Source organism: Anser cygnoides, chromosome 9, assembly GCF_040182565.1.
Source record: "Anser cygnoides isolate HZ-2024a breed goose chromosome 9, Taihu_goose_T2T_genome, whole genome shotgun sequence".
NCBI lineage: Eukaryota > Metazoa > Chordata > Aves > Anseriformes > Anatidae > Anser > Anser cygnoides.
In genome coordinates, this window is record NC_089881.1 from 17118805 (window position 1) to 17145719 (window position 26915).

At 43.8% G+C, this 26915-nt stretch overlaps 1 protein-coding gene across 4 annotated transcripts in view; it reads left to right on the forward strand.

The window, feature by feature from the left end:
- The window catches only part of DIS3L2 (DIS3 like 3'-5' exoribonuclease 2), a 192424-nt gene that overhangs the window by 45463 nt on the left and 120046 nt on the right, over positions 1-26915 (forward strand). For all 4 annotated transcript variants that reach the window (XM_067002818.1, XM_067002819.1, XM_067002820.1 and 1 more), the window contains one exon: positions 16247-16481. In XM_067002818.1, coding sequence (XP_066858919.1) covers positions 16247-16481 — 235 coding nt within the window. The remainder of the gene's footprint in view (positions 1-16246; positions 16482-26915) is intronic.

A 26915-nucleotide genomic window follows, 5' to 3' on the forward strand; every position in this document is an offset into this window, starting at 1 on the left:
CAAATACACCACTTTTACTGGTGAGAAAGCAAATGGAAGGGGTTTCCTAAAGCCGTGAGCTGCCTGGGTAGGGTCTGAGAACTTTGTCCTTCTTCCTTTCCTGTATTATCAGCTCAAGATGAATGTTGAATCATTGTTAGCTACAAGTCATGCTTCGTTACTGGAGACCTGTCAGAAGATTTGATTAATAACCCAGAGCGTTTGGATTCAGTGTGATAAAACTAATCATAACAAAGAACTTTCATGCCTAACTTAATCTGTGAAGAAAATCCTGGTATCTTAGGAGTGAGTATATATAAAAGTGCTTACTTTTTTGCTTTTTTACAACATAAACACACTCGGTGAGATGCAGACTCCTGGTGCTGTTTCTAGAGGCTGCTTTCCAAACTTCCCTGCAATGAAGCTGAGATTTAGTCCTATCATTTATAGAGTTTCAAGAAAATATTTCTTGAAACCTCTTAAGTTGCATGATGGAAGTTGCTGTGGAAACAGCTTATTTAAATGACATACATAATAGTAATGAACACAAATTTAGATTCTCCCTAGTTTTATGGAAAGCCCTGACTTTTTGCTGGGTGCAGGTCTTTGATTTTTTTTTCTTTTTTCAGGTGGCTTAAACAATAGATCAGTAACACATTTTCTATAATACTGTTTGCCTGTGTAGATATTCTTGAAGTAATTTCTTCTGGGTAAAGAAAGTTGTTAAGTGTTATCCCATGGTGACTTTTACCCAGAGAAGAAAATCAATGCAGTGAAGGATGTTTTGAGTTCAGCAGACCCGTACAAAGCAGCTTTGAATTTACCCGGCTTGTTTGACTAGTGTGTTGAAAGACCAATGTAGTTGCCTCTCTGACTCAAAATAATTCCATGCAATATAGTAGAAGGGAGAGATATTTCCTTCCTTTCTGGTAAAAAAAGGCCTGGCAAGCTGTAATCTTTAGTAATGAATGTTTGCAGGTAGCACGGCCCAGGCGTCCTCTTTGAGCTGGCTACCTTGCAAAGGTCTGATTTGGTGTCCTTGTTCTGTGATTTCCAGCGCTGAAGTGAGAGCTCTTGTTGGATGACTAACGCATTTCAACACCGGTCAGTGCTTTTGAAGACCGAGTGTTCTTAATATATTAAATATTTTATTAATGACATAAGCAGGTGTCAAGGCTGGTTCACAGTCACATGTCTTTGAGCCATGCTTCTGAATTTTGTCATTCGCAGATTAATTTTGCAGGAGTGTCAAACGGGGTTAACACTTGACATTGCAGAGCTCAGGCTGTGGCACTTTTCCCACATGGCCTGGTAGCAGCTTGGCTTTGTAGCTCTTAACACAACCAAGCGCATATTTTTTTTCTTGTATTTCTACTTTCCTTTGCATTTCGTTGCAGTGTTTACTGTGTATGCGTTAAGAGAAGCAGAAAGGTGTTCAGAATATTAAGAGGAGTGCATTGCTACAGGTGGGCACTGCTCCTTTCTTTGAGGTCAGTCTCTTCCAGTGACTGCAGCTAGGCAGCTCATCACCACTTTTATATAGCCTGCGAGATTGGGTTTGTTACAGGATGCAGCCGTGCATTTCTTACTGGAAAGCAAAGTTTATCTCGGGGGGGAATTTCACGGCAAGTTGCAGTGCAGAGGTGTGGGCTGTCAGCAAGAAGGAGCTGGTGTGACCGTATGAGCTGTGTCTGCGAGGTAGTGGGCTTCGTTAGACTGAGCCAAAAGGTAAAACAGACACAACTGAATATAGATCAGTGTATTAATCATTTCTGGGAATGGCTAAGGTATTAGAATTTGGAAGCACAATTCAAAGATTTGCCAAGTTAGCCTGTGATGAACACTAGGAGAAGAGTTTGCCCAGGAGGAATGAGTTATAAAGTAATTCAGGATGTTCTTAAAAGTAATAATAATAATAATAAAAAAAACCAAACATGCACAAGCAGACTTTAATGACCAAGGTAATGGCTTTGTGCTGCCATCAGCAGTGTTTAAATCTGCAGGCTTTTTTTGTTTGCACCTGTTTTTTTCCTGATCTCATAACTGGCCATTGTAACAGAAGTGGAATTCAATTGAGAGACCAACTTTTCCTTTTGGATGGGGTAGGAGCTACCTATCACAATAATGTTTCTGTACTTGTGATCATGGGCACTGTCACTATTTCCATTATAAATTTCTGGATTTTTTTAAAAGGAGCTTAAAACTCAGTTGTAAAAATTTGTTCTTGGCAGAGAACTTGTATACAAGATCTCAGCTCGAATAAGGCTTTTTAATGAATTTTGGGAGAGAAGGAAAACCTGGACTTCTCTGTGAGTTGAGGTTACAGAAGAGAAATATGCACAGAAATCTCATGTTAGAGGTCGTCTGTAGAGAAGTAGAAGGGAAATCCTCCAGCGTTAGTCCCTTGCCCTGTATTCACTTTTAATTTGAATTATAACAATTGGGCTTAACTTTTGGTTCATTCTGTGGAAGAGTTTTGCTAGAACAGCATCCATTGCCACACAGGAAAATCACACCAGAAGGTGCCTGGCATTAAAAAAGTGAACTGTGGTGGCTTCGTAGTGCTCGCTGCAGGGAAAAGCTTTATGAATTGCTGGTCGCAAAGGTGGGATGGGATATATCTTGTTCATGGTAAATCTTGTTCTGAAGGAAAGAAGCAAAAATAGGCTTTTCCTATTTACCGAATTTTTCAGTGCTGTGGGAGTTGCTCTGAGACCATGTTCAATCAATGTATATTTTCACTGGGTTAAATAAACCTGGATGCTGATGTCATGAAAATTAGCTGAGGAGCCTGGTGGAGGATGCTGATGCATTTTACTCTTCTAATAAACACTGTTTCGAAATTTAATGAAGCATACCATACTGCTAAAGGTAAATGCAAGCAAACTGGCTGTGGGCATTTAGCTTGAAGTGCTTGCTTTTTAATAAGATTCATCACTCCGTAATTTGAGCAGATCCATATGACGCAAATGCCAGCAGTCGTTTCCCTGTCTCCTTTTCAAGAGGAAACCTGGTGATACTGGTTGTTTTCACTAGACGGAGAGAAAACACTGCAGTAAGACAGGTCTTCAGCAAAATGCTGAGCATCACCCATCTGAACAAAATGCTGAGCATCACCCATCTGAGTCGAGAAGTGTCTTTGCTGTACCCTGGGCCCCCGGTTGCAAGCACAAACTGAAGCGAGTTTGCTTCAGCTCCTGTTAATATGGGCTCCTTCCCAAGGCAGTCTGCGCGCAGCCTTATTGTTCTCATTTATTCCCTCCTGTTCATGTGTTTTATCTTCAATAAAAACTTCCTAAAAGTTCTATGCGGCGATGTTGGATGTGTTTTGGTACAGGACCGAGTACGTTGTGTCCTTGGTTCTCTCTTGGGCAACTGGGCACAGGAGCTGAGCACAGCTAGAAAACAAATACCCCTGGGAAGGATGCATTTTGCCAAGGAATAGTGTGGAACCCATGCTTTTAATGGACAGTTCCCTTCCTTCCAAAAGGAAAAGAGGTGTACCTGTTCCCTGAAGACGTACCAGTTACTGTGCTGTTGTGCCTCTCCTTGTTACACGTCTCCTGTTGTGGCAGGCTTGTGACTCCCTTCTGCAATAGGTTAGTTCTTTGGTACTGCTGTTGTGTGTATACAGATAAAGCTACATAATAAGGAAAAGCCACAGCAGAACTGAATATCTGGAGAGCACCTTGGTGAACTGGTTTTGTTACTGTATGTTTGGTGAAGGTGTTGCAACTTTAGTTCTCTTGTATAGGCATTTTCACATTATAATAAATTTCAGAATCAGATTTGGTTCTAAACTAATTGAAATTTCAGTTTTAAATATTGTGACCAAGGTATGAATTAATTTTGGATAGGTGTGGATAAACAAATTGTCAAAAGTTCTTATTAGTAAATGCTTGACACGAACAGGTAGCTGTGCTGTGGTTATAACTAGTCATTCATAATTTTGCTTCTGTTTTGCTGTTCTAATGATACTCTCAAATGTGATACAATAGAATGATGTCTCAGGTCATCTTTAAATAGAAATTCAGTAATTGCTCTGAGTGTTAAGCCTCAGAGCACAAGCCTTTTTGCTTTGTGTGTGGAAGTAAGAATTTGCACTCTCCCAAATACAAGAGGTGCTTCTTTTTCTGGAACTGTGGGACGTTTCTTTCCATCCTGGCTTACTAATCTCTGCTAGCAGCTGTAAATAAACTGACACTGTCCTTCAGTCATGTGAGTACCTACTATGAAAGTCTGCTCTATAGCTGTGAACACCTGGATGCCTTCTGTGGGGTTAAGCCTTAGTCCCTGGAAGCCTCCCTCAGCTGATAGAAAGCCAACTGGTGTGTTAGTGTTTCTGATAAGCCCTAAGCGTAACATAATGCTCTGAACCTAGGTGAAGTATTTGGAAACGTTAATCCTCACGCTTGCATGTAAACCAAATTTCATCCCCATTTTCTGAGTGGAGAAATACCCTTCTTGCATTATCTTGTGACACCTGCCCTACCCAGCTGGCTTAAATGCTTTTCTCTGACTTGTTCTTGCTTTGCCCATGAAGCAGAACAATCCAGGATATTTAATTTATGAAAACTGATCGAGTATTTATATTTGTGGCTTTCCCACGTATCCATGCAGCTGCTTTGCTATTTTCAGCCTTCTTTTCGCACTTGGACTCTGCCTTACTAGCAGTGTGAAATTCAGCTGTAATGTCTTAGGGACAGAGTACGCAGATCTGCCCAGCAGAGTGGCAAGCAGTGCGAAATAGGCAAAATGTTTTGAATGCCTTACCAAAAGGCATGGGCAATTGAGAGCAGGACTGCTTTCCTTGTGCACTTCAGTAAGGAACCTGTTGTAGGTGTAAGATAGGTATGGAGGACTGGGATTTCCTGGCTGCAGTAATGATTTAATGTGAGCGCAGTCAGTCCCCTCTGCACTTTTGAACTAGACACTGAAAAACTCCATCATCTGTGTGCCTGGGTGCAATGGTCTCTAAGTCAGGAAGCCCAAAGAAGTGGATTTGTAGCAGGTTTAGGTCACAGGCGGGGAACTCTCCCAGTCTGAAAACCAACCCTGTGTATTTGCAGGGATCTTTGAGCAAAATGTGCTGCTGTCATCTCCCTCCTCTTGTCCGCAGGCACTTGGTGCTTTGTGTTGCAGTGAGATGCTGTCCAGAGTCACAATTTGCTGGTATCAGGTGTGAAAGAGTATGTTTGGCTCACAGCTTGTCTTCTGGACACAGAAAGCTCTCAACATTAGAGGAGGCTGTTATCTTTTTATCCTCATTTAATCATCTGAATTTCCCCCCTCCCTTCTTACCATGCCCGCAGGAATTACCTCTTTCAACTCATTTCCTCCGCAGGTGGTTCTCCTCTTCAGCCAGGGCTGTTCCTGTTCTGCCACAGCTGCCTCTGAGCACAGAGCCTTTTCAGTGCCTGTCTGAGAGTGATGGGGAGCATATTGGATCCACGGTGATCTTGATGTACATGACTGGAAAAGGCAGCAGCGCAGCACGTGGAAATAACTGACCCGGGGGTTGGTTATGTCTCAACCCATTCCCTAGAGGCTGGAGCTGCTCAGTGAGAAGCCACGCTGGTGGATGGTACCTGCTGACTCCTGTATAGAAAACAAAGTTAAAGTAGACTTTCAGTCTTTTTTTGCTAAAAGTCTCGAAGTTTCCTGGGACGCCTCTCCAGCACCTGTTATGAAATCCTTTTACCTCTGCACCAAAGTGCAGGTATCTGCATAGGAAGCACTGGCTGTATGCATGCAGTTTAATAGTATCATACTGGCTCCAGATGAGACTGTTGTTCTTGGTTGGAGCCCTGTTTTGATGCAATTGAAATCTGATTTAGGAATCGATGTAGGTGCCAGTTTCCTTGGTGTGAGAGGGTAGAGACTGTGGGAGTAGGATTTAATTTTGCCAAGCTCATCTGATGGGATTGAGGCAAGCATGGCAGGATGCAGGCAGCCCAAAGCAGCTGTGTTTTGCCTTCCTTGTCCTCAGAGGAGCGGCTGATGACAATGTATATGCAGGAATGTTTCTGCAGAAAATGAAATGAAACAAAGATGGGGCAGCCAAGCTGTTGACTGAATGCAGCCATAAAGATGAATGACTGAGAAGACGAAGAAGCGAAGAACTATTTGAAGCACTCCTAGAGTGGGAGTTTCGGTGACGCTTCAGTGATGACTTGTTTAGGTTCCTGATGCTCTTCTTCCACTGCATGAATAAATAAGCAGACCTGGGCTGATGGAACACATCAAAGGAAGCTCCCACTGGGACATATATACTCTGAAAACTTCCATAAATTGTTCTGTAATATGACAGTTTCCAATTATGGGTTTTCATAATAGGAGGCTTATTGGCAAACAGTAATGCGAGTTAACTGTGGAAATTTCTATTGCTTTTCTTGGCCCCGGCGCACTTCCTGAACAGTGTGTGCTTTGTCCCAGGTGTACCATTCTGGGCTTTGAAAGTGTGTCAAAACATGTGCCGGGCTGAGACCCCTGGGAACTGGCACTCGGAACCCAATCAAAAGGAATGAAACAAGAAAGTGAGGGGCTTAAGTGACAAGCTCTGACGTGTTAACTCTCGGTTGATTTGTTTCCTGCCTTGATAAGTTAAAGTGCTGATCACCAGTAAGAGATTTTCTTAGATGCGTAAGAAATCATTTTTACAGAATTTGGAGAGAAGTTTCAAACCTATATAGCCTTGGGAGGTATAGATATGCAAATATCTTGGATAGCCCTTGTGGTACATTTCGATTAGTTTGCATTGTCAGCCTACTTTCCTCTTACGGGCACGTGCGGGTGCAGGCTTGTTCGGTTTGAAATGTTGAATATGTCTTCAAAGGGTATCATTGTTTCCAGGAAATATGTTTTTCATACATACTTAAAAAAAAAAAAAAAAAGAGAAAAAAAAGAAAAGGCAGCAGTGGATAATACTTTGGGTTTGTGTGAGCCAGTGGTGTGGATTTGCTTGGCATGGGAGCTCTCAAACGATACACTCAGCATAAGTAGATTCTTTTCTGATTACATGCAAGCACTATGTAATAATTACATCTTTTAAAATATATTGATTCAGGGTATTGTTTTGAAGCTGCAACTGATCCAAAAGCCTTGCTTCTTTACATCAGCTGCAAGCTGGATATCTTTCTGCAACAGTTTGCTGAAAACGCAGTGATTTCAGAGAATCGTATCGTTGAAGATGTAACCTTACGTTGCTCTCTTTCTCTAATCCACCCCTCTTGAGTGATTTATTCTAGGGACTGTGCATCATAGGTTTTGTCCTGGCACCCGTTCCTGTAGTGTTGCAGTGCCTGTCCACATTACCAGAAAAAGATGGCTGGGAGACAGTTTTTAAAAAATAAGTTAAACCAAAAAGAAAAGAACACACACACAAAGAAAAGAAAACCAGTTCCAGTTAGCAGAGAGGGTTTTGCTGCCAGTGTGGATGGGGCATAATTTGATTTAAATGACTTTTGAAAAACAGTTCTCAAAATTGTTCCATGCATTTTCTTCCTGGCTACTGTTGAAAATATGGAGCCGAATATTTTCTGTGATGTTTCAAACCAATATGTTCTGGCAACCTCATAGCTGGGCCCTGTGCATTACACTCTCGTTTCCAGTTCGCTGTGGCCTGGAGTGCAACACACAGCTCATGAGATGCACCAAAGTGGGAGGTCTTGCGAGGAGCAGGCAATACAAAGACCCAAGGTACAAGGAACATTTCACTGGGGTCCAGCAGGGAGGCTGCCAGCGTGAAGGGCCTCTTTTATGAAAAGAGTTTGTTTGTAGGAGATGGAGGAACTGCGTGTGCCTGATCGGATTTTGTGAGCCTGACTGTGGGATGAGCGTGTAGGAGAAGGTTGAGTCCTGCGTGTGCTAAAGGTTGGATGCTGAACCAGATCTTCTGCACCTCCCTGGGGTCAAACTTTTCTCACCAGGGAGGTTTGCCATACAGATGAGATGTTGGGATATTGCTAAATATTCACCCCTGTTTTAAATGTGACAGTACACAGCTGTCCAGGAGAGCGGTGTGTGGGTTGGGAGCCTGCGGCCGGGATATGAGGTGTTTGCTGTATCTCTTGTGCTCCAGGGACTCCTGTGTTTTGGGGAATGTGTGTGGGAAGGTCAGAGCAATAGCCATAGGTATTCTGAAAATAGAGGCTTAGCTTTAAGCCTAGCACCAAATCAAATCCTGGGGGTGGTAGCTGGAGTGGAAAGTGTGGAACAAGTTTGTTGATCCGGCTATAATAATACCCAGCTCTTTGTAATGCTGTTGGGAATCCTTCACGGGTTGGCTTGTCTACCAAGGGGATTGTAGTGTTCCCTGCAAGCAGGCACAGGGACACTGTGCTTACCCGTGTCTTCTTTCTTCTTGATACTCTCAACTCAAGAGGTCTAAATATCACACAGCAGCTGTGACGTGTGAATCCCCTCATGCTCAGACATCTCCGTCACAGGTATTCCCAAATAATCCTTGGGGAAGGTTGCACAAGATGTATCATGGGGTCCTTAGGATCTTTAGCAGCTTTGTTTTTAAAGCAGCTTGAGGGTAGGGGGCCTGATGTGAGCTCGGATATTTCCTCTGCAGTCCACAGATGAGTTTTTTCGTGGAGTTTTGGAGTGCTGTGATCCACGCCACGGGTGCTGCGGCGGCATGGGGTGCCTGTGCTGCGCAGGGAAGAGACTGTTCTGACTTTCCTTTCCTGGCAAGTGTTAGAGGATACAAAAGGCAGGAGCATACAGATGGAGCTGCAATTCTCTGTGTTACAGGAGAACCAGATGAAGTGAACTTGGGGAACGTGGTCTGATCGTAGGACCCTGTATCCTACTGGCAGGGGCGCAAGAGCCAGAGCTCTGTGAGGTGGGCCAGGGGAGACCAGAGACGTGACAGGAAGGGGCTGAAGGGCAGGAGCAGCTTCAGGAGGGACGAGGGCAGAGGCAAGTGTCTCCTCCTTGGTGATAATGAAGTGTTGCCGAACACGTGTGGAAGCAGACCGGAGGTGTGGGACAAGGGCCAGGGCACTGTGAGTGTGGAGCTCTGAGGCAAATGATAGGTCAGAGACCGGGTGAGGAGTGGGGACGCGTGGTGAGGAGGCAGCTCTTGTTTTGGCTTGGGGATTCAGAAAGGTCAGGCTTGAGAATTTTCCCTGTTGATGCTTTTCCACTTGTCACTCTAGTTATTTGTATGAGGGGGTAGAAGGACTTGGGGGGGGACATACTAACCTGTGATGTCTAAGTACAGACTGAAGCACAGAGAGAAGATGAGAGAACAGCTCAGGGATGAGTTTTAGTAATGGAAACAGGATAAGCAGTGAGAAAAGGTGGCCATTTGGAGATAACGTTCTTTGCAGTTAATTCTGCTCCTTAGGTTATCAGTCGCTTCCTCTGACCACATTCAGTGCTTGTTTCAGGCAGGGCTGACAGGCTTCCTGGGGTGCCGGAGGCGATGTGGAGGTGCCTTGTAGCACTGGTGGCCTGCCCGCCTCCCACAGTGTGTGGGCTCAAATCCCCCGTGCTGTGCGAGCCCTTCAGCACTTGCCGCAGTCCCCTACCTGCTCGGAAGGACGGACGAGCCCTGCTTGAACTGTACAGCAGGGCTGTCTGCTGGGGCTCGACTAACCCTGCACACCGTCTGATTTCCTCAGTTAACTCCGCAGCAAACACTCGCTTTGCTGGGGTTTAGTCTGAGAGGAGAGGATGCAGGATGCTGGGGAGGATGAGGAGGAGATGAGCGTGTTGCAGAGCCGTCTCTGCATTTTGTTTTGAAAATGCGTGTGCTGTATTGCATTTGTTTCTCTCTCACCTCCTGCAGTGGGAACAAGTCAGAGAAGAGCTCTGTAAACGCTCGGTAATTAATCGTGCTGTCTCCCCTCCGCAGCTGGTGTCGGCTGCTTCAAAAAAGCCTTTGCGTACTCAGATAGTTTGCCCCTTTGAATCCACAAGCTGGATGGCTTCTGGGGGACACCTGGGAACAGCAGAGCCCACTGGGCAGCGAGTAGCCTTCTGCTAGGCAGGAGAGGTTTTGGTTTGGATGTTTGTATGATTATTGCGTCCAATGTGATGTGTCTGGAATGTAAACTGTAACGTGCTGTATAATATAAAATAGCTATCCTGCTGGCTGTTAGCAAGTGTTTCCAGTGACTTAGAATTTAAGATTGTTTAAAAAAAAAAACACAACAAAAACACACAAAAAAGCAACCCGAACACTAGCATTATCGCTATTTTAAAAATAATGCCATGATTGCTCCTACTGAGAGTAGTCGTCTTTACTGAGTTGTCTTTGCCAGAGCTGTTTGGTGTGTGTGAGATTACAAAGAGCAGGAAAGGTGGCTGGGACAGGTGGTTTTTCTCTTATTGGAAGTACCATCCTTTCTTTAGCCAAGAAGGAGCTCGAGTGAGCCAGCCTTTGTTGGGTTGCTCTTTTCAGAAAAGCAAAGGTCTTCCTTGTTAATATTTATGGTAGCTTGGCTCTAGCATGTACGTATGAACTGTGACAGCATCCTCATGCTAGCCAGGCTCCATTCCTGCTCCCTCGTGAGCGAACATTAGGGAACCAGGTTTAAGTGAAGCCTGTTTAATATGGCAAAAGCTGGGAGGCGAACAGATGCAGGTGTTCGCAGAATTGGTATGAAATGTGGAGTTTGTATTAGTGTTGTGGTGGCAACGGTCTCTTTTAAGTGTGAGATTGCAATTTGGTCCAAAGTGCCTGTTTTCAGCTGTCTTCCTTTCGAAATAACCCCTTTCAACCTTTTTCTGTTTCTCAAACTTATTGCTTAACCAAGGCTCAGCACCAGAAAAGACCAATGGCTCTGACCTCAACTTTGCCTCCCTACCCAGCATTGCTCAGAACTTGTCTACAGGTATAGCAGAACTTGTGTTTAACCAAAGTCTTTTTTTTGGAAGAAAGGCATCTTGCCTTGATCGCAGACCTCAGGAGATAGGCTGGGGCTGAAGACCTTACTTTCCTTGTAGCTGTTCCCATGTTTTATCCTCCCTGCTCAAGGTGTTTCCTGCCTGCTGTGAGTCTGTCCTCAGCTTCTACTTGCTGGTGAATCTGCAGCAGCTTGAGGAGCCCCTTTGGACCCATCTGCCCCACTGAAGGTAGTTACCACAAATGACTCGTCACTTCGGAAATCTTTTGGATAAGTTGCACATTCGGGGTTTGATTACTCATGAGGCGTTTTGCCAGGTTTTGACTGATTTAGTGTAGAAAGCTGTACTTTATCACTTCCGATTTTTCTACCATATCTTTATGAAAATGTGCACTGCACAAGCCTAGCGTCTCCCACTGGCGCAGCGTTACAAACCTAAGATTACTTTTACCCTGTATAATAGTACTCTTTATAATAGAGGGGATCCTACTGCTGAGATTTTTGTTCATTAGAAGCCTTTCACATTCTCTTCAGTCGGTGATTTCCAAGGCAGACCCATTCGCAGGCATGTGTTGCATATTCTTAGATATTTGAGTTTACTTTTGGCTATTCTCAAACGTTCTGGATTCAGATCAGCCTCGTTCACCAATTGGACTTGACTGCTCCGCAAGTCTTTGTCATCTGTGAGTTTTATTACCAGTGACTTAATATTTAGTTTCCGTTTTTTGTGAATGCTTGGCCTACTGCAGGCCTCTGTGGAATCCCACCAGAAACCTAAATCCCAGTGGGTTGTTTTGTGTACTTGTGGGTTTCCTACTGCACGTTCGCAGCAAGACCTCTTTTGGGGACTTTGGTGAATTCTGGAGTGGCAGAAGGCTGCCTCCCAGGGCTTCTAAATGACCTACTTGAGCTAATATGATAAATGCCATAAGCGTCCTCCTTCATTGTCAAATCTAAACACAGTTAAACACTTTACGAATGAGTCATGTATCTATTTGTTATTGCTTTTTTAAGTGAAAGCAAATGCTGTCTTTGAATTTTTGAAACAGTTCGGCTGTGGAAAAGGACAGCGATTTCAGAAAACTGAACACAATTTTAAAGAACAATGTTTAAAGAACAATTTAAGATGTTCTCTGCTTCAAGTTACAGTGATGTCCCAGAGCTTGGTGGGCAAGTTTTACCTGAAGAATCTCAACAATAGTGTGCTCTAGTGGAAATGTCTAAAACTCGGTATCGTAGTCCCTCATTTTAATACAAGCACCTCGAGATAAATTTCACTCTTTGAATCTGCATCCAAAATACCTGTAGTGAAGATGTTCCTACTTCCTTACCTGCAAGACCCTACCACTGAAGGGGAGCTTTTTGCATGAGCCTCTGTTGAAACTAGTGACCCTACGTGGAAAGCTTTCAGCCTGCAAGCTGTGTACGTCCAGCCATGTCTAGTCTAGCAGTCACCCACATCTCCTGGTCAGTGCGGATCCATATGTGGCTTGTAAGGATTACAGCTGAGTGAGGAAGAAAAGCAAGCCTGTTGGGATCAGGGTTATATACTTTAAGGGTTTGGTACATCTATTGGAAAAAGCCTGGGGGTTAACAGCTCGATGGAGATTGCAAGTCCCTGGTCAAGTTCAGTAGTTTGATAGAGATGAAAGCCACGTATGAGTTGCTGCTTCCTCAATGGCAACAGTTACCATCAGAAAAACCATACCTGATCTGAGAATAAACAGGCCTGGGGTTTGTCCTAGAGTGGATGGGAGGCTTAAGTGGAAAGTCTGTGAAAAGCCTGGAACTAACAGGGCGGATAGAAGATTGCTTCTGGCAGAGAAAGCAGTTTCTCCTGTAGCTCTGAAGGTAACCCGTAGTGCTTGCAGATGCATGGCTTCCCGGTTCAGTTTTCTGTTGGAACAAATTCCTCCCAAGTAAGGACAATCGTTCATTTGATGGCTACTTCAAGGCTGGGCTGAGCGCAGCGAGCTAATCACTCCGCTGTCCAGATTGTGCAGATTCATGCCAGGATGCACTTGCCCACTAGCTGTTTTTTATTACGTTTATGGTTGAGATGGGATTTTCATTCAAAGATCTTGTGTTCAGTCAGCTGTGACTTTACAAACCAATCACTGTGGGGCAGAAACTTGATGCTTGTTCAGCTATGGATGTTTGTTTAAAGTTGGAAGAAAATTTATTCAGACGCTATCTTGAGGATCAGACATTCAAATAAGCAATTGACTTTCAAGAAAATGCTTCTTATGAGGTATTTTTTTGATTAAGGAGCATATGAAAATAATATAACCATGAGGCTGACATTTGACTTCCTGGGTCAGGAAGGTAAGGTTCTTCAGTGGGCTTTGACCACGCACCCTGGGATGTTTGCACAATAGCAGGGTCACACACGTCATACATGTGCAGCGATGGGGAATGCCCTCCTTGGAGATCCATGCAGAGCGAGCTGCACTGGCAAAGAGCTGTGCTCTGCACCACACATGACTGTAACAGAATTACATAATTGTGTATTTGATGCGTTCTGCTTTTCTGATTAAGTTCTGATATATGTATTCTGTCTGTATGCATTATTTCATGTATGAGCTTCAATAGCACGAGAAGAAATAGAGTACAATATCATAAGTTTATGTTTTCCAAAATGCTGTGCGTAAGAAAAGGTTAATCTGATGATCCAATACACTGCTGTTCAGATACAGCAGCATCCTGCATTCTGGAATCTGTGTGGTGAGCTCATGTTGGCCAGTAACAAGGAGATCATCGTAACGGGAATAATTGTATCCATTGAGCTCCTGATTTTGTAAAGTCTTATGCAGCTTTCCAGTCCTGTGATGTACAGCTTCCCTAGATTCCTGGTGTGATGTAAGCATTTTTGGGTGAAATCCCCTGCTCTGTTATGGATGAGGTCAGCCTAACTGATCGGTCTTGGCCTTGAGAAAAAAGACAAATCCTATCACCCATGCTTGACAGCATCTGGACATTTCACGTCTCTGTTCTGTGTGGAGGTCATGTATTTGTGGACTCTGGAAAACTTTACTTAAAAATCCATTTGCAAATCTGTAAGGAAATGTGTGACTGGGGGCTTAGGTAGTCCCAGCTGGCGTATCGTGCTAGCTAGTGGCAGCAGGGTGTATCCTAGCTTGGGGGCAGCACGCTGATTTTAGTGTATGGCATTTAAAAAGAAATGAGTATTTGCTGCCTTCTTTAATGCAACATAAACTCTTCAAGCGTAAGCTTTTCAGTGCTGAGTCTTTGGAGAAGCGCTTCCTATCATTCAAATATATTTGATGTTGTTAGCTGCATTAGATATAGAAAGATTTGCGATTTAGCACCAGAAACACATCCCACACTTCCAAAGAATGACTTGAAAAGAAAAAAAATCAGGCAAAGCCTGAAGGGATTGGAGAAAATGAACTCCTGCTGCAGTTGCACACTTGCACACATCTGGTGCAATTGAAATTTAAGAGCTGAATACATCCATATCTGACCATGGGAGGGTCCAAGCATTACTGTTGACACTAGTTTGCTTTTTGGATAGGCACACTGGCAGAGTCACTAGCATGTGGAGCCTTGTCAGCTCTCTAATCTAATAGACTGTTCTTGCCCAGACCATCGTGTGTCAGTATTTTACGTACCGAATGTAGCCAGCTTTAATAATAGGCCATTTTCCCACCGTCTGCCAAACTTTTCCCCTTTTTTTTTCACAATTTAATGTTTGACTCAAAATCTGCTATGGTAACAAATTATATACATATTAAAAGAAAAAGATGGAAAGCAGAGTCACAAAAGGTAACAAGAGTTCAGAATAATGTCATCTCAGGGCTTTTTTAAAGGCTTGAATTCAACCCGGTGTTAAAATTGATTTTGTTGCATATTGAGAAGAGATTACAAAGAAACGGGTACTGCTTGAAACCATCGATGTAGCTTCGTATGTTTAAAGTTGTGAAATTCTTGCCTGTACAGGTCTGATTTGTTATATTTGCTTTTTACGTATTAAAAAAAAATAATTGTGGAGCCTTTTGAATTGTGTTTTTCCTCCTTTGGAATGGTTGTCTTCAGCGAGGACCTGTCGCGGCTATTTATGCTTATTTCTAATGTCTACACCAATCATTTAAAATGCAGTACAGGAACGGATTTCTTCTTGTATTTTTTTATAAGGTCCCTTCGCTTGCCTTTCTGGTGGTGGGAGTTGCTGTGGTCACGCACCGGGGTAGTGATGCTGGGGACCACAGGGGAGCATTTCGAGCAGTGAACGCCAGCACCAGCTGGAGAGGAGCTCAGTCGCCGGGAGGGCGTTGGAAGGGGGGGGGGGTCACCCCACTTCTTTGTAGTAGCTGGTGATCTTACTGCCTTAACCCATGCCGATCTGTGTATCACACTAAAGTACTGCAGCTTGAAGGAAACTTAAGCACTGCTTTAGAAACTAAAACCTGGACCTAGGTTCCAGGACCTCAAGGGTGCTTGCAACTCGCTGGTGGTTGTGTGGAGGATGCTTGTAAAAGTGTATTTGTCCAAGGTGTGAACTGTTCGGATCGATATAGCTGGAGATGGAGCCGTTCCCATGTCTGTCGTGCGAAGAGGGATGCCATCCAGGTCTGTGCTCTGCTTTACTTGGACAGGGGTTGTGTGTGATTTCATTTGACACGATTGTGTGCGTGGTTTCTCCTCCTCGTATGCCATTGCTGCACTAAAACGGGGACAAGTCTGCAGCAATGGTCAGAGGTGCTTGTCTGAAATGGTGGTTAAGTACCCAGTTCATACTTCTCAGTAACTTATTTAGGAGGTTTATGTACGTAGCAGCAATAACTGTGTGCCTTTAACAAACAGAAGCCTAAAATAAACGTAGACGTTGGTGCCTTAACAAGCTGCCCCAGTCCGGTTCCTCCTTGGGTCAGAGGGCGCAGTGTTCTCTGGTCTGAACTTGTTCAGTCCATTCCTAACAGTGTTGGGGCCAGAGATGTGCTTTGAGATGGTCTTGGCATTCACTGGAACTCCTTGAGTTCGGGACTCCCCAGGATGGCTCAGTGTATGGCAGCAAGCACGGCCTCAGCAGCTTGCTAAACTGTGGTGTATCCTCCTCCATCCCTCTGCTTACTCCCAACTTCTGGAGAGCTGATTAGAGGCTTGGCAGGAGCGGTATGGTTATGCTCTAGATACGCTTTGGATACATTTATTGTCACAGTTGAGGTACTGCAAAAGCCATGCCGTTCCCGTCGTTATCCTAGCGAGGTACTTCTTTTGATTGTGCAATATCTGTGGCTAATTACATGGCAATTGAAGTGTGCCACCAGCCACCCACAATTCATTGTCAGCTCCTTGGGGATGCAGATGAAAACACAAAGATAATGTTTTCATTCTTCAGTCCAGTGATTTAGCTTGCCTCTTTTTTTAATCCCTTGCTCCTTCAGGTAATAAAGCCAGATGGTAGTGACAAAGAAACAGAAGCCACGCGTGAATCAGATGTCCCTGAGGATATGCTGGGGACTTGCGTTCCTCGAGAGACGGCAAAAGATGATGCTAAAAGTCCGGATGTCATTATAGAAGCTCAGTTTGATGATAATGAGGCAGAGCATGGACAAGACCACTTGCAGGATATGTTGGCTGATGACGTTAAGAAACTTTCCCTGGATACTGGTGAAAAGGGTGAGTAGATCAGAGTGCTGATTTAAACCTTTATTTGAGCAAACCATCGAAGTATTACTTTGTTGCCTTGCTTTGCTGCAAGATATAAAATACAAGCATAAAAGCTTAATGCCTTATCGCTTCTATCCCTTTCTGCTAAACTGCCTTCATAGTTCTGAATGGATATTAAGGACTGGGTTTTATGTAGTTTTGATTGATGCGAAGTAAATCTGTGAAACAGGAGTCACACCTTTAGATTTGCAATTCTCAGGGCTGTCTGGGGACTGCTGGTTGCTGTTTTCTTCAAAATGCTGCTGTAGCAGTTTCCTTCATCTCAGCTTGGCTGGCCAATCTCTGCGTCTCAGTTTGAGGATAGGAATATATTTCCTTGGGGGCAGTTAGGTTTGTTGCTGTTTTCAAACAGTTGAGTTATGAGCAACTTAAAGATTTGGTCCATTTAAAAAGAAAATTGCTCTAAAACCTAAAGCCAATTATGTGATCTGTTTTGAAGGCAAACCTATTTTATTCTGAATCTGAATTCCATCCAAACCATCAAGTGTTGCTTAAGGCAAAATAAAATAGGCTCCCCTGTTCCAGACTATACTATGCTGCTCTTCGCATGTCCTTTCTGGTACTAAATCTCCTAAGATTTCCTCTCCTGAAGAACTGTGCGTTGAAAAGATTCTGACAATTGGAGCATTTAACATGTGCCTTCAGCTGCTGGTGAAAGATTTGCCAGGACAGATATCCTGGTGCGTTCCTGATGCATGTCCCAGTCATCCAGAAAAGACAGCCGCAACTTAGGATATAAGTAGTTGTTGGTCTCTGACGAATCGTGGTGGTGGTTGTAAAGCTGCTCTATTTAATAGCTCGTATTTTCCTGAGGGATTGCTTTTGAGGATGTACAGACCTCTGCCTATACTGTTGGTAGATTTCCATTTTTCACACCCATCTGTTAATAAAAATGGAAATAACACTTGTGTAGAAGTGTTGTAGCTTTTATGACAAAACGTTGGTTTCAGTTCATGAATGGATTCGCCACCTCACCAGTTCACGATGCTATTTCCTTCTGGTGCCTCCACTGTCTTTGAGTTACTGCCAAGGTACATGAACCAACTTCCATCTTGTTCCGTTACTTTCCAGTGCAAGGCTTGTGTTGGGAGCTAGTTGTATTGCCCACAGATGTTTTATGTAGCTAGTAATTAACCCCATCTTTTTTTTTCAGTCTTGGACACCACGTTATAGCTGCACGCTGTCAAGCTGCTGCTTTGGCTCGGCAATTCTAAATCTCCTAATGTGCTACTGAGTCACGTGTCTGTAGCATCTCTGGTTTTTGCTTCTCATAGCAATGGCAAATTAAAAGTCAGAAATACAGTCTAGTTTGACACCAGCATTTAAAGTAAATACAGATCTGTATAACTGTGCTGTGGTGTAAAGGCTTGATGGGAGTTACTTCTCTTGGTGTATCAGTTCCTCAAGATGCTCTGGAGTGACCTGTGTTGGAGGCTCTCAAATCATCTCTTAAAATCTGTGCCATCTGAGTGGTTTTTGCCATTTAGTTCTGTCTTTGGAGAATACTTGTATGGCAAATGTTAGACCAGCTTGCTGTCTGCATGGTGGAAATCCAACTTATTTCTCCATTGCAGTTGCGTTAGCCAACTGTTTTCTTTTATTTCCAAGGCCTTTCCTTGTTCATCCCGAACAGGCCTTGTGGCTGGTGCGAGTGTGCCAGTTAGATTTCTGCTGAATCTGTATTTTGCTATCGACTCTTTTAATAGCTACTTCAGCTTCCTTGGCTATGCAATTCACATGGATTTTTCTCCAGTTTCTTCTTGCTCTGCTGCTTAATGCCCTCCTTTCTTTATACTTATAAAGTTTATGATGCTGCATTTTCTTAAGGTGTTTTTGAGCAGCTGATGATTGCTTTGGCTTGTTTCCTGTCTTTCATACAATTTCTCATATCATCGCTTATCCAGATTTTAAGACTTGCCTGGAAAACAGCAATAGTTGTTCTAGCATCAGTGATAACTGTCATGAAAAAAGAAGAGATCCTGCCAAATTCTGCCCTCAGGACAGCCAGGTGTGGTTCAAAATGCTTTTTGAAAGGACCAAACGTGCACTTTTTCAAGGCGGAATTCAGCCTCAGGGGATAATACCCGCTGCACTTCCTAGGGCATCCACTGGAACAGGACATGGGCATCAGAAGGCAGAGTGCTTTGCAGCGGGTGGAAGTGGCCTTCCCTGCATGACGTGGGCCTCTGCTGGCAGCACTGCTTGGCTGCTGCTGCCCGCTGTGCTTGTTTCAAGCTAAATGTCTGAGAGCCTTTACGTTACATCCCTTCTGCTGGAAACAGCTGCCGCAGCAAAACAGAGGTGGATGGGAGATGAGATCCTACAGTGGGGGAATTTCTTGCTGACCCACCAAAACCGGTGCTTTATTTACTTTCTGTGAGAACGTTGCATTGGAGGATTTATTACATTGGAGGTTTTATTACACAGTCACTGCGTGGTCTTACGTGAGGAAGGGAGCAGGAGAAATAATTTGTGGCCAGTGCAACTTTGAAACAAACACTTGCGGGCTTTCCTCTTTTCCCCTAACACAGGGAAGTTGGAAGGCTTCAAGCTGAACAAAGATGCCATCAAAGATACTGTGTTTAATAAAATCAAGAAATATTCCACTGTGTCCTCATGTGTACTTTTTCTATGTATGTGTGTATATATTTATGTATATACATACATAAAAAGTCCCATATATCTATGGGACTTACATGTAAATAAAAAAATAAACAAAAAATTCAAACCAAAGAAAACCACAGATTTCTAGAAGTGAAATATAACCATAACTACCTTAATACATTAAAAAGTAAATTTTAATCACTTAAAAAGTAAATTTTAATCACTTGGGGCGGGGAGAGGGGGAAGGTCTGGTGGGAAATGACAAAGCCAAAGTAGCTCTGCGCATTACCAGTCATTGCTGAGCTCTCTGTGCACACACACAAGCTCTGCAGATTGCTGCCTCTCAGTTTAAGACAGCTTTCTTCCTTTCTGACGGCAGAGTAGAATTACACAACATCTTTGTTGGCTCACTTACTCCGCTGCTGCTGATCAGAATGAACCATGAAGAATAGAAGTAGACGAGTCATTCAGATCAGAGCACTCTGGGTCATGCTGGGAGCGCGGGCTGGTTTTGATATCTTTTTTACGCTGGCTTGGGTCCCATCCCTCACTGTGGCTCTGCTCTTCTTCAGAGCTCAGTCCCCCGTCCATCTCTAATTACCATCTCTAATTACACACTGGGGCAAAGAATTTCAGCTTGGCCCTTGCTGTCAGAAGCTCTGAAGCATGAAGCTTTGTGTGCGTTGATTGTGGCCCAGGTCTGAGTGGGTTGAATTCCGTGAAGGTGTCGCGCTTGGGGCTTACTGCGCTTCTGTGGGACTTGCACCAAGCTGGTAGGAAGGGTTAGGCATGGTGCTGCAGGCTGAGACCCGGGCGTTGGGTCTGCCTCCCTGGAGTGCTGCAGGTCTGAGAGCCAGGCTTGCTGCCCTTCCCACCCGAAGACCCAAGAAGGGATGGGATGAACAATAGGGAAGTCCGCAGGGCTGAAGAGATGATCGCATTCAGCCTGTCAGCCTGCCTAATTTCTGAATGTTCTCATGCTCGTAAAAGTGTCTCGGCATTGCCTTGCTCAAGGATCTTTAAATAAAAGTTCATAACCGGTGTCGCTGTGCCAGAAACTGTCCTGGTCAAACTAGTTTGCTCTGCTTTTCTGAACCTTTCTTGCTGAGAAGTTGGGTTAAAGATTATCTTCAGAAAGGTCTCTGATCGGGGAAGTGATGAGCCCTTTTCCTCTCCTGCAAGCTGTTCCACACAAAAAGCAATATTACTTTGTTCCAAAGTTAGATTTTCTTAATGTTAAGTTCTGGTCGTTGGATGTAGGTCTTTTTTAGCAAAGATGGAAATCCCTTTCCTCTAGCACATTACAATTTCAACTGTATTTCCACAGCATTAATACTTTTACATGCTGAAAAAAAAAGTTCTCTTTGTTCTTTCCTCACAAAGACAGCAAGAATGAGCACCCTGAGTGTCAAATCTGAAGAAGGTTTCTCAGCTCGCTCACTAGTGTCCTTTAAACCCTCTCTGGAGTTCCTGTGTCCTCTTGAAATGCAGGCAAAGAGCAAGGCATAATATCCTGGCACGAGTCTGAACAATGTTGTGTACAGAGAAAACATTAATTCTCCGTGGTGCTCGGTATCTCATGACATGCGAGTCCTCTGTGTTTTATCCTGAGACCTCAGCTTGTTCTGTGTCGCTGCTATCCGAAGAAGTCATCCACCAGTGGGCACAGCCTTTGCCAGATCTGTAATTCTTTTCCTTAATCGTCATTCTCATTCCCTACTGGAACAGAGGTAGTGTAACTTTTATTCCAGCCCGGTGCTAAATGATAGGTTATTTCTATGACTTTTCACCGCTGTAAAAGGATTTTCCTTATGCTGCATGTCAATACGTAATAAAAAATAGAAACTTTTCTGTATCCTCCCAGCCCAGGAAAAGTGCAAGATGTTCTGTACAGAATACTTTACGACGGTGTATCCCTATACAGACCTGTGTCACATGAGTTTCGTACAAATGTGAGCTGTCTCTTGTTAAATATTGGAATCGGTTCACTCTGATAAAGAAAAATCAGCAATTGAACAGTAGCAACTACTCGTACTCTGGAGAGTGGCAGCTGTGCTCATAAAAGCGCTTCAGCCTTTCTTTGTGAAAGGATATTCAAATAAAAGTTTGTAAAACTGTGTCACTGTGCCAAAAGCTATCTTTGTCAAACTAGTTTGCTTAGCTTTTTTTTCAGCTCTTCTCATGAGAGATCTTACTTTACCAGATACGCAGAATATCCTGCTTCCCACGGGGTGGCTCGCAGAAGTAATCAGGTTGGGGGACTGGCTGCCCTGGCAGCAATCAGAGAGCTGTGTTTGTTCAGGATTTCCCCTTGCAGCTACACTTCTGCAAATCAGGGCTTGAACGTGTGAATGTCCGAGGCTTGCTCCCTGCCTTGACGTAATGAAGCTTGAATAGAAATAGCTCATTTACGGGCAGAGTAAACTGACAGCTGACTCGACCAATTATGCGATGGAAAATTGAATCAAGTAGCTGGTGGTTAATAAGTAGGGTCAACAGAATTTGGGTTGTAGCTGCTGCACAGCCCAGTCCTGTCTCCCTGCGTGTTCAGCACTGGCCAGGTGAGCTCTGGTCAGTCCCTTTTCAAGACAAATGTGACCGATCAGTCACTGGTAAGCTTGGTAAGGTCAGACGTGATAACCTAAAATTGTGCCTCCCTCTTGCAACCTGGAGCCTTTGTGCAGTTAATGCTGTCTCCTGTTGGTGTAGGAGTTTAGGTGATATTACTGTTTCTTTCTCTACTTGGCCAAGTCTGATGGTAAGGACAGGATGATGGTGATGAGAATCTGGACAGCGTGCTTGTCCCGTCACTCTGGTTGGGTCCCCCTTCTTTCAGTTTTGCTGCCATGAATTCTATGACAAATGTGGAGGCTCCCAACCTCACTGGCTGCTAGAAGGAATAAATGTACTCTCTCCTCTTCAGAGGCTCCTGTTTACTCTGAGTGCTCTTGAGGAGACTTCATGCTTCTTTCCTAGCCTGCAGCTTTCTGGAGACGGATCGTCTCCACTGCATAGCTCTCAACATTTCTAGGCCACAGCAGAGTGAAAGCTCACCAGGAAATCTTCTCAGTTACACGGCTTTTAATAGAAATCCTTGAGGTGGAACTGTCAAAAATCAGATCAGTTTCACTCTGCTGAAGCCTGGAAAACCAGCAGAGAAGCTGGAGCTGTTTCAGCTGCTCAAGACAGCTCTGTATTCATTTATCCTAAGTTCACGTTTGTGGGTCTCTGGATCTATAACTTTTTGTAAATGAGAGCATAGATTTCTTGAAGAATAAACAGTACAGCTTCAGAAAAGTGTTCAATTGGTGTTGAACAAATTGGGCTTTATGGTAGCATTGATTAAATGATACAGGCTGACTAAGCCTCAGTTATTCTTTTGTTGCACAGCTGAAGCCTGCAATGGAAGTTAATGTTGTGAAAGCTTCTTATGCTGTTCTTTCCTAGTAAGTTATCTTGACCCCCAAATGACTTCTTAAGCAAGGAAAAAAAAAAAAAAAAAAAAAACACAAAACCACAACACTTATGCAATTGCGTAAGCTGAATTAGATTAAGTTCAGCATATTACCATATGTTCCTGAATTCACCTGTGTTTCTCCTTTGAGTTACAAGTTTAGGTCAAGTAAAGTGAGAGGGCATGATACTGAGAATGAATGGTGGGTGTGAAGATAAACATATTAGAGTATGGTCATTGTTAGCAGCAAGATTTCCAGGATGAATCAGATCAGGATTCATTCAGCTAACATATTTTCCATGCAATAGTAAAATTGGACACACACACTTTAGGAACAAATGCACATGCAGGAAGGAAGAACATTAAGTAGGCAAAACGGTTAATGGAAATGTTTTTGTAACATTTTAATTTTACTTTTAATAATATAATAAAACTGCATTTATGTAGACTGCAACACTACCTGATTTTTTGGATATTTATTTCTGTTACAATAAAGCTTTCAGCCCCCATGTTGACTGGCAGCTTCTCGAGGATGGAAGAGGGTCAGAGGTCTGAATAGCAGTGCTGTGGTTATAGGAATGTTTCATGGCTGCTGAGACAGATACGATTTGATCGGTTGGGGTAGGTGGCAGCTTCCCAAAATGATGCTGTCTTTGTTGGTCAGGCTTGGAGGGTTCTAAGGAACAGTGATAATTCTGTCTCATCGTTCTGCCATCTCCCCCGTCCTCCCTTGTGGAGGTGGCTAAATACAAGTAAAGAGTTACATGCTTGGCTGCATCGCATGTGTAAGGAAGCCAGCTACACTCACCTCTTCACATTGCCTTTGCTCTGTGTTATTGCAGATGCTCGTGTTTTCGCTGTACACATTTGTTATTGTGCCCTTCCTTTCCCTCTCTGAGGGTCTCCTCCCATCTGTGCATCTTCAAAAATCTTCCTGCTAATCATCTGAGCCTCCCGGTCCTTGTCTTCAGTGAGCCATTGGGCATGCAGATGTGTGAGTTCAGGTGTTTAGACATGAACAGCTGTGGCGGGGTGAGTTGTCTTATTTGAAACAAACATCTCCGAGAAGTTACTTGTATTCCTTTGTCACGCAGTGATGAGACTGCTCGGCGGTGCCGCGTGGTTTGGAGCTGCTCTGCTTTTGTACCTGCGGAGCCTTCTTGCATTGCACACGGGAGCTGCTAGGCTGATTTTGGACAGGCTGCACTTGTCGAATTCCAAAGCTGTTGGCTTACCAGGCATGTCACAGTCAACTGTGCTCCCTCCAGCACAGGTGGAAAGCTCTGTGTGTGTAATGCTCACAGGATACCGCTTCTTGTGTGGTATTTTCCCAGCCTATTTAAAGCAAGTTCTAGTTCTGGATAGTGTCGGGTGCCAAGTGAAACGGCCCTTTTGCTGCCCAAGTAGTAACAGGGTTTCAGGTCAAACGGTGTTGGGCTGGTGCTGTTCCTGCTGAGCTGCTAACGCTGAGCACACCTCTAGCCTCAAACAGAGGAGGTACAGCTGAAGAGGGCACCTTGTCACCTAAAGTACACGTGGCTTATGCGATAACGCTGGCTGTCCCACTCAACTTTTGAACCCGTTGTTACTTTTGAATTTAAATTCAAATTGTGCAGAAGGGAAGCAGCCTCAGAGAAGGGGGATCCCCTGAGGTGTTGTGGCAGTGGGTGGCTGAGAGGGCGAAGAGGCTTTGTGGTCCTGCTGGGTGAGACTTGAGAGAGCTCTCGTACCCGTGGGCTGCAGGCTCCATGCAGGAGAAATCTCCCAAGATCAGGAGGAGCTCAGAGCTTATACCTGTATAGGTACCAAAATAACTTTCTAGGAGCTGAAATCATCTGACTAGGGACATGTGTTTTTAAGAAACCAGATTCTTTTGTCTCTCAGAAAATTACATTTTGGTTTACTTGGTGAAGGGGGAAACTGAGTACGGATGTGAACCATTGGTTAGTACCAGCAATTTTGCGTTCTGGAGGAAAAACCTGTTCTGTACCAATAAATAATCAGTGACAGAATGTGAAGAGCCCATGTACCACCTTCAGCAGCAACATGTTTCACTCTTGTTATCCCTGAAATGAAGATCATGCCACAATAGCTATGCGCACGTATGGGGTAAACGTGCACGTGCGTTTGAATGTGTTGCTTTTTGGTTTAAGGGAGTTTTCATTTCTGTACGTTTCCTGTGTTGGTATAGACAGAAGTTCCAAAAATGCATCCTGTTGAGTGTGACACACAACCCTTGAGATGGTATTTCTAATCAGTTGAATTGTTTTACATCGGTTTCCATGTGTTTGGTACTAAAACATAATCTGCTGAAAACTGCTTATTGAAACAGACAACCTAGGTGTTGTTGCTTGGTTAGGAATAAGCTTTGCTCTTCAAAGGTTTACAGATGTTCTGGTACTTGAGCACTAAACTGAAAAGTAGCATTTTCTTTTTTTTAAAAGCTTCATACCGCTAACATCGCCTGATTTTTTTTTTCAGAAATGCCCATGTAGAGTAAGCCAACTAACTTCTCAAGTAGATTTTTTTCTAGCTGAAGTAGCAAACTTTGAACTTTTTTTTTTTAATTGTTTCTTTCCATCCAGGGAGAGAAGATTTTTTTCCAGTGAGTTGTTTTTGAGATCTGAAACTTAGATATATTTTCATTTTCAAGTGGATATTGCATCTTTAATTATATTCTTTTTGGACAGAATTGCAGATTTCCACAGTGACCAATGCAAACCTAGTGAAAATACTTTTGGATCTGTCACAAGTAATCAGAATTCTAGTTTGACTTTTGGTCACCTTTTAATGTCATGGTAATTTAATTGTAAAAGGAAATTTGGGGGGCCTTAGAAAAAAAAGTTTGACTAGGAATGCCTGTCAGAAAATGTAACTGTGTGTTGAAGCTGCCTCAACTGATCTCTTACAGAGGGAGGCAAATTCCACAATGTTCTGGATCTGCTTTGTTGGTAATAACATAACTAATTTGAGTTGCTTTTTGTATCTAGTGCCTAATTTTTTTTTTAAAGTAAGACTATTACAGTTTTGGTTTGTCAGATAATTGCTGAAAGGAAAACACTGAGATTATAATGCAGTTTCACTGGATCCTAGTTGCTGAAGTGTTTTCACTGTAAGATAAGCTTATGAAGTATTGCCCAAGCTAACATAGTAAATCTTTCTCAGAAAACATGTCTTTGCCCAGGGTGGAAATATTGAATGGTCATTGGATAACCACTACGGTAAAGGGGTCAGAATAATTCATTTTTAGTTTGGCGTAATGCAAGGAGTTTCTTCCCACCTCCCCTGCTCAAAACCCTGCTCCTCTCTCAAGTTAGCTCTCCTTCAGGATTGCCTGCGTGGCTCTGCCCGTTGTGGGAGATGTTTGTGTCTCACAGCTCAGATCTTCTAGACCACCGGCATCTGCAGGGGCCCTGCCACCTCGACTCTGCGCCCACCCACGCATCAAATTCCAGCTTCGTTGAGGAGCAGGCGGATGTGCAGCGAAGGAGAGGCACTGTCAGACTGTATTTAGGGGACTCAGGTGACAGACTTGTGGCAGCTTCTCTGTCATGATACTTCAGTTGAGACACAAGTCTCCATGCAGTAACTTCACAACTAAGTCAGGAGGCCTTTGTGGATATCCCTGAGCAGAGGGGTTTGTCACAGGGGGAGCCGTCACTGCTAACGGAGACCTCTGAGCATTAGATGCAGCTCTGGTACCAGCAGAATTTTGACTTCAAAAAGAGCAGCTACGAGCTATGAGAAAAGTCCACCTCTCTTGGCCCCAGAAGTAGAGTTCCTCGGGTGTCTGCTTTCCTGTCCCTAGTTTCAGGAGCATTGCCCGCCAGTAAATGCATGTGATGACCTTTTAGATACTAAAGTTGATGCAGAAAGATGGGTAGGTATAAGTAGATAGCTGGGATTTACTTTCTTTCTGTTGATGGTATAGTTGTAGATCCCAGCCTCTTTCTGATGGAGTTAGTAGAAACTCCAGGAATTTTTGGGAGGGATGCTGAAATTGGAGAGACCCCTGAGGAAGAAGGTATTCTCTAGCCAGCCAAAGGCCCATGGTTGATTTTGGCTGTGAAGGAAAAAGGCAAGCTCTACCATGTGTCACAGCGAGACTTCAGATGCCTTCTGGTACCTGTCCTGAGTTCACATGGAGCTCAGCTTCACCCCAGCGGGGTGAAATGCTGCAGTCCTGCCTGTTCTTTGTCCCGGGTGAAAGACACACTGGTGACCCATTTGCTGTGCTCCCAGCGACAGCCCCTCCTGGTGGTTCTGCGCTTTTGTATGCGTGTATGTGATACCTCCCAAGGACGCAGCTGCTGGCTCCTTTTTTG